Consider the following 13,414-nt stretch of genomic DNA (forward strand, 5'->3'; position numbering starts at 1 on the left):
TTTACCCGAATTGTAGACATGACTGGTGTAAATACCTGAGTTATTTACAACACGGTAAATGCAGAGAAAAAGAGTATCAAAGAAATAAGGAGACATATTGCAATAGCCTATCAAAAAAATAAGGCAACACTGGACAAAAACAAATCGGTAGACTAAGTTATACAATTTCATCTTTAGTGAAGGTAATAGACACTGTTAGACGAGATGGAGTTGGCCATATAAATGGCAAAGAGAAAAATAAAGACGATGTCAAATGCAAAATTGTTCTTATTTCTTATATTTTGCATGAAATGTAATGTAACACTATGTACAAATTTTTTCCAAATTACCATAAATAGTGTGAATATGTTTTAAACTTAATAAAAAAAATGTCAAATTTATTTGTGTTTCATTTTATTTTGCATTAAATACTAAAGTTCAATTGTTTGGGAAAAGAAACGTAATCAAGTAACTAAAAACAGAGGAGAATTACTAAGTGTTCAAAATCTTTCATATTCACGCAGCGTCCTATTTATAGGATATTAATTATCTCAGATCCTAAATTAATGGTGTGGAGTTTAATTGCTTATTATATTAAATTTAAGTGTTCAGAACATAATTTTAAAAGCTTTTAACAAAATTTCAATTTTAAATTAAGTTGGGCGTTAACGGGTTAATATGTTGCCACTTTACTTTTCAATTCATGATTACAAAAAAAATTTAACATTTTCCAAGTATTTGTATGTTATAATTTCAAGAATAGGCTTGTTTTTAGATATTTGTATGGCTTATAAATTCATAAAGAGCATTAAAAAATAACCAAAATTAAGTGTTCCTTCACTTGGTCTCTTTAAAACAATATTATGTAAGTTCGCTAAAATTTATTTACATTATTTGCAATTAGTAACAAATATGCTGACACTGTCATTTAACAAAAATTATGAATTTCGAAATTAATATGATTTTTTAAAAGGCAAGCGAAGCTTTACCCTAGATAAGGCTTTAAAAGAGAATCAAAATAAAATCAGATAACTTCTGTGAATTATTTAAGAAAAGAATAAGTTTTGCTTACCTCCATAAATAATCTTTCCATTAGGATTAAAAGTAGGTCGGCAATATTCTAGTCCAGCAACTGTTTTCAATAGTTTGAAAGTTCGAATGTCCCACTTTTTTTAAATAAAGGAAGATTCATAATACATGGAAAAAAAGTAACATAAGTATCTTTAACATTGCTTGTTTTGGGATAGATCATGATCAAGAAAAACAACTTTTGTTAGTCTTTATCAGGGATGCGGGTGAATAAGTCCAGGCCAGCTGGTTTTTATTAAAAAGATCACCTATATAATGTGAAACTAAACAGCAATTACTGCAAAAAAAGAGGGAAAATGATCGAAACCATGTATGAATTTAGTGCAAGTCTAGCATGTAGAAAAATAATAATTCAAATTTGCGATTCTATTTTCTTGTTTCTTACTAATACTGTAAGAAAATACCAAAATTTAAAAAACCATGCGAATATCTATGTTGATGGAAAAAATAGGGGTACTGTAGCATCAAAAAGTGACTTGTATGTAAATGAATAAATAGAATTTTGCATGTCACAATGTATATCGAAATAATGTATATCGAGAATATAAGGATTTAAGAAATAAACATAAAAAAATTTTGCACCAATAATGGCCAATAAAACGATCTAAATACCCCATGAATTTATGATAGTATCAACACAAATCGAAAGCATCAAAAAGTGGCTACTCAAATAAGTTATTCAAATTTTGCACATCATAATAATATTGGAATATCTGAAAACCATGAGAAAATCAATTGCATTAACAGCAAAAGAAATTAAAAAAAAAAAGATTGAAACATAGATTTACGAAGGAATCAAGCGGGTTGAAAAGTGATTACTGAAATGTGCAATTAGAAATTTCCATATCGTAATATCATATTAAAAATTAATTCAATCTAATTGTAGCCTAATAAAAAAGCACATAAATCACATTTATTAAATAATTCCTGTGTTACAAATTAGAATTTGCCACAAAATTGCAACACATTTAAATCCAAGTTTTTTTTTTAAAAAAAAGAAGAAAAAAACCCACTTTTTTAAGCGAAGGATCTTTTAAATGTTTGCCATTTCAGAATTACTTTTTAGATTATAAATTTAAAACTTTTGTAAATACGGTCAGTGAAACAAATATTGCAATGAGTCGAATGCAAATCCCATAAAATTGATATACCGTTGGAAAGTGAAACTCTTTGGTAAGGAGTTATTACCTAAAAGACTGACATTTGCACAATGTAATAAAAATTATAATTTCAAAAATCTGATGGAGCTCAGCATATATTTACTTACAATTTTAAATTGGATGGTGATCATAATGTCATTGTAAGTTTTAGGCAGACAGCTAAAATGAACATGCTCAACAAAATTTAAAAAATTGGTAGGTGAATATAAATAAGATTACCAAACTGCCATACATTCTTTTTCCATTCAATGACATGGAGAAGCTAGTTTCTTGATGCAAGATAGCCTGCATCCAAAAGTTCTGAAAAAGCAGCTGAACTAATGCTCAGAGAGGTAAAAAAAAGACCATACACATTTCATAAAGATCTCTGAAATGAGTGATGAGATTTAAGAATATAATTATGCCAACCTGCAATCTGTTATTAGTGTTTTCCAGTACATTTCATACTGAATCAAGTAAATTTCAAAATGAATTCAGGCAGCTATATTTTGTAAGCTAATATAAGAAATCTTATATATATTGAGAAAAAAGTGTGGAAAATATATATAAATACCTTGCTTCATAAAAAAAAATGAATTCCTGATTATTATTTTTCTATATTGATTTAGAACAAATTTATGAGGAGTTATAATTTAAAACTTCACACATTCTAGAAATAAATTGCATTACTGCAAAATCAATTGCCAAAAAATATCAGCAGGAAACCTTTGATTTAAATTTTTTCTTTAACTAAACCTAATTTCCTTTACAGACATTGCATGTAAAGAAATAAAATTTTTTTACTCAAAAGCATTTTCCATGGATGTACTGGCAAACACAATCATGATTGCATTTTTAATTTGAAAGGGATACTATACTTTAAAAAGGCAAAGAATTATTTGCTTTGAACTAAGGTAAAAGAAATTTCTTTTTAACATATTATTATACAAATTGAAAACTATGGTGGCATTTTGATTAAAAAGAACCGATAAATTTCAGAATAATTTGATAAAAATTCAAAATGAAAAACTGAATTTTAAAAAGCAAAAGAAAATTGTCCTAGACTTTATAGTGTTATTTAATTATTTATTATTTTTTTTTTGTGCAGGACAGCAAACTAAGTGAGAGCATTATTATTATAAAAATGGTTTATAATCTTTTATAAAATAAGCTGATTCATTAATAACTGCAGTAATAACATGCTAAATATACAGAGTAAAAACGTTAGTAATTTTTTATAGGAAAAATACTTGTTACAGGAACTTCAAATTCAATAATAACTTTTTCTGTGAGTTAATACTTAACTCTCTAAAAAGCCCTATTACCCCCTAGAAGTTCACAGTACTTATCATGGTTTAGATACAATAAAATCTGTTGTTTGGTTTCTTTTACACATCTACTTGACAAGTATAGTAAATCCAAAGTGGACAACCGATTCTAGCATTCACATTTAATTGTTATCATTTTATTCAGACAGCCTTTAAATACTGTATTCTGCTCATAATCGCTCAAAAGCACATATTTTAAAGAGAAAATTATATTTAACCGAATATCGGAGACATTTTGGTAAAAAAAATTAAATTTATCAGTGTACAGGGCATCTGCTACATTTTAGATTTTCAAATTCATGACTTTCCATGACTAATTCCAAGAATTTTTCATGACTTAATGAAGTTACTATTTTCGCCGACAAAAACGCAACAATAAATTAATAAAATTAAATAAAATAAATAATAAAAATGCCTAAATCACAGAAGAGTTTAAAAGATAATTCGCTCTAGAAATTTTTTTTCTTTCATTTTTTGAAAGAACACCATAATTTTTAAAGAACATGATAAAATCATTTCATATTCTAATAAAATATGCCTGAGTGGTGATTTTGTTAGGAATTCAGATATTTGGAACAGGAAGAAATTGGGGGGGGGGATTATTCCATTTTAAAAATTAGATTTTTCGGAGACCAGTGGTACAAGTGGCAAAACATGGCACCTAAATACATAGAATTTTTTTCTGAAGAAGATAAGGATGTCATTGCATTGGTGGTATCTAGTCCAACATCTATTAAATTTGAATTTTGCCAAATTTCTGTATTTTTGACATCCAAAGATTTTAAGTCCTTTCCTGTCAAACTAAGAAAAGCAGAACTCTTTAAAAAACGCTCTAACAATGTTTAAACTAGAGACACCATTTCATCATACAGCAAGTGAATGAATGGTGTCTCAGTTTGGAAAAGACTTAAAAATTTTTTTAATATAGCTGAAATATTTCTTAAAAATAAGCTTTTGGCAAAAGCAATTTAAATAATTAATTAATTTATTTAATTCTGTAAAAGGTAATTTAAAACTATAATTAATTTAACTATTATTTAAGGTTATTGAGTGTATTTTCTTAAAATTTAAATAAATGTTACTTGTAATAGTATATTCAACAAAACATCAACAAGATTAATATTGTTCATACCGAGTTTATAAAAATATGTAAAGAATTAAGCAAACTTTAATAAATTTATATTACAATTGTAAATTAGTGAATGGTCCCTAAATTTTTTTAAAAAATCGGTTACCTAGTACAGTATTTCATTAATGAAATGATTAAAAAAATTTAAATAATTTTTAAATGCAAATACAATGAGTATTGAAGCTAAAAAATTTATCAGAGGTAAATTATTATATTGTCCCTACACTCATAATATTTAACAAATCTGTGATAATTAAAACTTTTTAGATCAATTGTTTTAAATCAAATCATTAAGAGATGAATTAAAGTATTTTTGAATGACAAATCTGAAAAACATAAGATTTTTTTGCTGCTTTAAAAATTCTGAAAGCCCCTCTCTTCAATACTTATTTAAAATCTTGCCTCTAAATATTATGAAGTTTTTTCCTAAAACAAAATAAGAGCACTGAAAATTTTGAAAGTAATAACACAATAATAAAATGCAATAAGTAAAAAAAAAATATTAGTGAAAAAAAGTAATAAAGTAAAATAAATGTTTAAAAACAATATGCGATTAGTAGATGGTCCCTCAGATAAAAATTTACGTTGAAGAAACTCAATTAAATCTTATCTTTATTAAATTAAATGAATAAAAGGGAGATATAAATAGAATAGAGCAGGAAGGCCATTAGCTTGTCACAGACGAAGACGATGGTACTTCAACGATGAAATTAACAAGAGAAATAAAATTTTCTTTTGCTATTAAAATTTGGCAGATGGCACTTCAATAATGATGAAATTAAAAAGAGAAATAAAATTTTCGCTGGTTATTAAAATTTGGCAATGTATAGTTGGTCCCCGAAAATTCGAGGGAAGTTTCCGTTCTATTTCTAAGAGGGGAAAATGAAACCTGAAAGTGAGAATATCTTGAAAAATGAAGCAGAGTTGCACAAGAGAGTGCAAGAATCCTTCCTACTTAATCCAGAGCAGCCCCCCACATGGCAGTGGCTGGGTTGCTGCAAAATTGTGACTTAGCGATACCCAGAGGAAAATATCCCTTTTGGCGCAGAGCTGCGCAATTTAAACCTACTACTTCAATTTGGAGCATGTAGGCGCAGGTTTCCACAATTGGCACTGATTGGTGCAGCATTTGCAACACTGGGAGACCTAAATCCATGACTTTCTACGATTTTTTTTAAAAAAAAAGCAAAAATCATGACAAATTTTGTTCAATACAGAAATTTATGACTTTCCATGATTTTTCATGACTTTCCAGGTGCTCAGATAACCTGAGTGTAGCATACAAGTACAGTTCATTGAAAGCTAAGTTACAATTTTGTCACTACTTATGTAAAATGTAAAGAAAACATAATTTTTCAATGCGTGAATTAAATCATTCTAGTTTGTGCTAAAATCAGCAAATAAGTTAGTAAATTAAACTAGATAAAAAAAAACATTCTGAATTAATTAAAAAAAGATACATGCAAGAAAATTAAAGGATACTATTTCTGTGTTAGATATAATTTCCCGACCATTAGGATGAAAAACACCATTCATAATGCTATTAAATTTGTCCAATTTGTGTACAAGGAGACCATTTCGTGAATCAAATATTATTCCATCTGTTAAAACAAGTTCATCAGAATAATCAAAGGTGGCTCTATTTGAAGGATAAGAATTGCCCAAGTCACGTGTTAAAAATTTGATTATTTCAGAACCGCTATTAGTGTCTATAATCACAGCAGAATCATGTTTTGTACCAACTATTTTTAGGTGACTTCTCTTGCCAAATTCCACATGAGAAATTTCATTAAATTGGCGCCTGAAAATAGATTCACTTAATTAAAATCGCAAAACTAAAGTTGTAGTCAAAAACCTAAAAACTTGCATTTATATAATGGTCAAAATAATATTTAAAATACAGTGTAACGTCCCATATCCGGACGGGTCGATTTCCCGGACACTTTTTAACAATCAAAATAAACAAACATTTCTTCATCTTTCCCTCTCCTTTAAAAAAAAAAAAAAAACGAAGTCTTTTGACAGGTTTTTCCCTTCTCAGCTTCTAGAGATCTATGCATTGAACCCATAAATCAGCATCAACAGACAAGAGAACAGAAGATCTACTAAGACCATGACGCTCCTCCTCTGGAATGCAGGAAAGGGGGGGGGGGAGATTTGTTTTCGAAAGAGCACAACTGAGTCCCCTCCCTCCCCCTTCTTTTCTATGCAGCTGGCTAGTAAAAGAGGCATTTCCTGGAATCTTTTTGAATGTTAAAGTGGAGGGGGAATTCCCTTTAGTCACACAAGAAAAAATAAAGAGAACCCAATCAGCATGCCACGCCTTTATGCTTGATTGATAGCCAATGATGGGAGAGAAAATAAGAATTTGTCACTATCCCGCCCTCAACTTGAATGACAAGTAAGGAGGAAATGAATTTTTCTTCTCCACCTACCCAAACCCACCTTATTGAATGACGGGAATTTCCCCTTCTTGCTTGAATCGTTCTAGTTCAAAATGGCGGAGAGAGCAATTAATATTTTCATAACTGTGAATTTTTTTCGTTTTCTATATTTATTTTTAGAATAGCAATAATTATTTTTTTTCTAATATTTTGTTTATGATTGATTAGATATCATTCTAATACTAAAACATTATTGCCCTAAAAATAATGTTTATTTATTTTCTGCTTCTTATTGTTAGATTCAGATCATTTTAAGCTTTGTTTACCGTGGAGGTCAATTATACGGAAAAATCAAATATACAGACTTCGGAAAGTCCCGCCGATTCCGGATACGCGACTTTCCACTGTAGCACATTGCAGGTAATTTTAAAAATCAAACATTAAATACAAATTTTTTATAGTATTTAACGTAAGCTGAAAAGAAAATGAAAGGGAAAAATTCTTTTATTACATAAATATATTTTAAATAAAAATCAATAAATTCTAACTGAAGGTCCGCTCTCTAGGTCTGAAAAAGTTGCATAGCTGAAAAAATTGTGTTTAACACATTCTAACAATAATAAAAAAAGAGCTTTAAACATTCAAGTAATTATTAGTGATTTCATACATACATATATACACATACATACATATATATATACACAGTAAAACCTCCGTTAAGCGGACAATCTTGGGACCGAAAAAATTGTCTGTTTTCGGGAAGGGTACCCTAATAACGAAGTTTAACATTGTAAATTGTTTTTAGAATATTTTCAAAGATGTAGAAATAATTAAATAATCTACAATAACTATCTACAAGGATATATATTTAAACTTTAAGAAAGGTAAAAAAGAATATATAAAGAAGTTTGATATAAATACATAATTCTAGATGTAGCTATAGATAAATGAATATAATTTTCCTATTAGCATAGATACTCAAGTTAGACATGTGATACCGAATAGGGGCTTTCAGTCTTCAGTCGGTTTAACTTATTAGGTTTACATACCCTTACACATATTTATCATTTGATAGGGAACGTGGTTAATACCTGCTTGAAAGTAAACCTCCCACAATTCACGGGAAAAAAAAGCAATGCATACTTGTTAGTCATGAAGACCTATGAAGTTGATTATTCACAACTGATCAGCTCTAAAGTGTCTAAATAAATGTTTCATTTATATAAACACCTCAAAGATTATACTTTTGTTCTCTTTTTTTACACCAGTTGAGTCAAATACAGTCTTCAAATAGATAAAAAAATTAAAGAAATTTTCAATGGGGAAGAATCATTGAGAGCATTTAAGATGTCATTTCAACTTGAGGGGTATCATAACCTGCGTGGTCCAGATAAGAAGATGCCACTGTCTGCATTATTGCAGAAAAGCAGTATTATTTTCTCTCCCTTCTTTACAAAGATAAGGCAAGGTGACAGGAGAAAGATTGATTCTTGAGTAGTGAAATAGTTTAATAATATTTTTAGTTATGGATAAGGTAAAAAATTTAAAGCAGAAATAGCTTATTTTTTCAAATTTAGAAAAAGTAGTGACCGGTTTGAAGAGATAGAAAATAACATTTAAGGGCCAAAATGACTGTCCGTGTCCGGTTACGGGAGTGTCCGCTTTGTGGAGAATGTACATAATGGTTTATTCATAGAAGATTCCCGGGGAATTAAAAATATGTCCGTATTGAGAGGCGTCTGTTTTGCAGGAGTGTCCATAACAGGAGGTTTCACTGTATATATATATATGTGTGTTAGCATAGCATATGATTTAAAAACGCTGAATTAATGCATATACATATCAGGGGTCTGTCCAGACATTTTATAAAAGGTCCTTTTTTTGCAAAATTGTGAAAAAATTACTCATAATTTGTGAATATAAAATAAATGTTAAGTCACATTCTTTCAACCAGGGTCCTGCTTTTATGAATTTGTGCAAATAGGGTTCGGTTATTGCAAAAAAAATTTCAAGTTCTTAAATTGTAAAGAGATACAAAATTATGCTCACCACTGCAAAATTATGATAAAAAAAATTTAAATTTTCTAAAATAAACAGCAATTGCTGCTTCTAAATTAGAGTTGTAACATGCAAATATATGGTATTTAGCCTATACTGCTGAACACATAATATTCATTTCGTACGAATAATGGAAGAAGAGTCTGCCGAAGACAAAACTTAATTCGTTTGCATCCATCTTTCCTGATTTCTGCCCTGGGAAGGGTTTATTTGATTAACAAAACAATAATGAAGATAAACAAATTTGTGAAGGGTCCATTTTTAAGTTAAAATATTTTGCGAAGGGTCAGTTTTTATAAAAAGGTATTTTGTGAAGGGTCCGTTAATGGACCCAAATTTCTTCTAAACAGACCCCTGCATATACATTTTTTTAATGTCTTAAAATACGCAATAAATCTATGTTTACTATAATTAGGGAAAATGCTAGCGAACTTTAGTTTTGTAGTGAGTGTAATTTTACTATGGATAATACTTAAGATAAATTTATACTTCATCAATTTTCATTGGAATCTCTTTTTGTAAATCTAACTAAAACTAAAAATAAAGCCTTTTCTAACATGCATATATTTAAAAACACATCCAAATTTTGATATCTTGAATTTGTAGGGAGAGAAGAAATATTTGAAAAATTGAAAACGTGAACTTGAATTATCAAAAATCTTATATTATCAACAAGTAAAATGCATAAAAAAGCTTTTTTGACAAAACTATTTTAAAGTAGCTAAATTCTTTTTCAAAAGAATCATATTTTATTTCAATTAAATTTTCATCTTTGGATGCTTTGAGTTTTCTACATTTTGAGGTACTTCCTTCATATTAAGAAATTTACCAGTTTCAAGCTTCTTTTGTTTGCTTAGACCAGAGGTTTCCAACTAACATGTGCCCAAAGACACAATCAAAAACACCTGCCTACTGGCAGGCCACAACTTAATGAGAATCTTACCAAAACTTTTTTGTGGCTGAGGGAACCTTAAACATTAGTTTCAAATATCTGTTGAGTGTCTCAGGAAATGCAATTAAGAGGAATCTGTAAGGCAGTTTCTATTCTGATGCTTGATAAGATTGATTCTTGATTCATCAAAGAGAATTCAATTTCACACAATTATGTAGTATCAAATACTGCTGTGACTTTTTGGCCAAAAAGCCTGAATTTTTGACCAAAATCTCAGATTTTGAAATTTTTCTTTGGCTAACAGTTTGCATAAATCAGCTTTTATTTCCTCCCTCATATGCAAAAATAACTGTGTTTTAAGTTTAAATTAAACAGTAGTATATTACTTTTCAATAATTCAAAATACTTACATCTAGCATGAAACCCCTCTCAGTGAATTAAGGATGTAACCAGCAAATTCAAAGACTTTAAGCATATAATCTTTAAATTCTTCAAATTATTTTTGATGGCTTGGAATACGACCAAATCATTCTTGTTTAAAAAAATGTTCAATAACTTTCTAATTTGTTTGAAATCTATTGATATTTCTCATTACATCTGACATCTTTCCTATAGTTTTTAGATTTAAATCATTACATGATCTTACAACAGCAAATCTCCTAATACTGTTTCCATTTTCTCCAAAAACTGCTTTTGGTGCCCTTGCAAAAGTGCACATCAAAGTCTTATCATATGGGTTTTTCACAAAAAGCTCCTCAATGAGCTGTTGGACAAGTTACTCAATTTTATCTGAGTAATTTAATGAGTATTTTCTTTGGTGCAACCCCTAAGAAAATTTTGGTGGGTACTCTTGGACTCTAAGAAATCCAAGAAATTTCTTTTCGCTAATGAGAAGTATTTGAAACTCATATCAATTTTCAGGAAAGCTTTCTCACAAAAAAGTAATAAAATTTTTTAATCTATATATTTTGGTTTGTGGTCTGGATTGGAACTGCCAGTTAAAAACCACTAGCCCAGACCATCATCAAACTTTTATATGATAATTGCTTTATAATTTAGAACTTTTAAAAATGTTCTGCTTATAATCCTGAAATTTTTTGCACTTTTTTTAACCTTAGAACATTGTATTGATTATTGTATTTCAATTTTTGTTTGTTATGCACTTTGAACAGATCACTTTCAAAAGATCTCTCCTTCTCAAAATGTATCTTTTTTCTTTTTAAATTATTGCTAATTTCTTTCAGGAATTGTGCTACAGATAGCTTGAATGTCAGGCATCACAAGCATGCATTCATGTGTTATTACTTGTAGGAATAGTTAGGATGATAAGAGATTCTACATTGTTCTTGGAATACTCCCAGAATGAGTATCTTTCAAAAAACACACTTGATCAGTCAGTTCAAAGCTATCCACCTCTTTTCTGTTCATGTAATGTTTCTTAATGACTTATTTTATTCAAGCTGTTACACTACCACCAGAACTGCAACCATTTTAAATTTATTGCTTGCAGCTATCAAATCACTTTGTTTGAAAATTCATACCAATTTTTCTAGCATATTTTTGAAAATCTTTTTCACACTTAAAAATTCCAGAAAACTGAGAATTTATTAAGATTTCTTATATAACACAGAATATTGCGCTTTTCATCACGTTATTTATAGAAACAGGTGAGTAATTGTGGTAAGTTTTTCAAAGGAAAACTAACATATTTGCTTTTTTTTTACCTATATCTGATTACTATAGTAAAGTTTGATTATTTCTTGTCAGTTAATTAAAATATTAGAAACAATCAGCCACAATTTGTTTATTGAATGTGATGTCAGATAGAGCTTTATTGATTATTAATTTATTTTAAAAAATAATTTTTCCGACATAAGTAGAATTAAGCAAGATTAAAAAGAAGATTTTATCATTTATTAGAAAAGACACTTTAAAAGAAATTGCTTACACTACTTCCAAGTCTTCCTCCAATTTCCACAACGAAGAGTTTCCAATCCTTCCTCCATCTGATGTGAGAATGAGTGGGGCAAGCTAAAAATTATACAAATGGATTTAAATTAAAAGAACTATTAAAGAGCATTTAAAAACAAATAAATAAATTAAATAGCTATTTTTTAAATTAATGCATATACAGCAGAAAGTCTCACATACAGAATTGTCAAGATTTTGGCAAAACAAGAAGAGTTTTATTTAAACAATCGATCAAAGCTTTTAATTGGGACATCTGCATCAAGAAAAAGCTGCAATGCAATTTGATACTCACAAATAATTTCATTTTTTTCTTCTGTCTTAAATAGAAAAAAAAATTCTTTTCTTAAGTTTGGTCTAATTTTGCTTACATAAATCTGCTGGAGCTCTCTATTCTTTTATTTTTAGCCTCCCCGTTACGATTTTTAGCGTATTTGATGCACCATATCAGTTAAAGCGGAATCTCTGCATATATCTTTCAATATTTAAATTTGTTACTTAGCCTTACAATATTTAATATCATTTAGGTTCCTTATTTTTTTGACATAAGGATTCCACAACCATCACACATTATTGTAAAGCAAAAATTCATCAAAGCACATTTTATTTAGGTTTTACAGAAATAAATAACACAGATGTCACAGGATGGAATACAGTTTAATAGTAAAATGAATAGTACATCAGATAGATAAAGCCCCCTTGTTTCGATTTCACTGGTTATACTTATCTGAATTAGTAGAGTTTCATGGTAAAAGGTGTTGTGTTATTCATTTTTGAAGGACTGCTTTGTAGTTCGTAATTTTGAAAAAGCTAATTCAATTTACTTACCGTATTTTTCAGCGGTAAAGGCGCTATGGAAAAAAAAGTTGTTTTTTTTCAACATGCGGCGCTTCCGACGAAATATTTTTTAGTAGCAAAAAATTTTTTCAAGGAAAGTTATTTAAGATTAAATAATTTTCTGAGAGAAAGCCTATTAAAAAAAATTAATAACAAAGTCGACGAAATATTCGCCGGTATCGCGATCTGCTGCAGAACATCGGCAATTGTAATTTGAGCAAATAGAAAAGGAAGTAATAGGACCCTAAATCCGACACTCACGGGACTGACGAAATGCCGAACTTCGGATCTCCTTCGGAAATTCCAATATGGCCTCCAAATATCCATTGTTAATTTCAGAAAAACCAATAAATTTAGTCAAGTTTCGATCGTAGATTATGATGGGGTGAATTTAAAACTGGCCCATCTTAAGAAATTTTACTAATCAAAATAATAATCTATATAATATAATCAAGAAGAAATAATCCGAATCCTATGAAGAAGAAATAATCGTTTCTTCTTTGGAGCAAGATCATAGTTCTCGTTTTTTCTTTTAGATAACATTTTGTTTTAACAAAAGACGCTTACCTCGCAAGAAGAAAAAAAAAAGCTAACAGGGAACTACAAAAAAA

General features: G+C 29.1%; 1 protein-coding gene across 2 annotated transcripts in view; it reads right to left on the bottom strand.

Moving 5' to 3' along the window:
• Positions 1-13,414, bottom strand: part of LOC107446987 (LisH and WD40 domain-containing protein mahjong) — a 132,760-nt gene that overhangs the window by 14,982 nt on the left and 104,364 nt on the right. For both annotated transcript variants that reach the window (XM_071187596.1, XM_043049305.2), the window contains 3 exons: positions 11,947-12,029; positions 6,147-6,465; positions 1,052-1,145 (listed from right to left, as the gene is read on the bottom strand). In XM_071187596.1, the coding sequence (XP_071043697.1) occupies positions 1,052-1,145; positions 6,147-6,465; positions 11,947-12,029 (496 nt within the window). The remainder of the gene's footprint in view (positions 1-1,051; positions 1,146-6,146; positions 6,466-11,946; positions 12,030-13,414) is intronic.

Source organism: Parasteatoda tepidariorum, chromosome X1 (genome assembly GCF_043381705.1).
Source record: "Parasteatoda tepidariorum isolate YZ-2023 chromosome X1, CAS_Ptep_4.0, whole genome shotgun sequence".
Taxonomy (NCBI): Eukaryota; Metazoa; Arthropoda; class Arachnida; order Araneae; family Theridiidae; genus Parasteatoda; species Parasteatoda tepidariorum.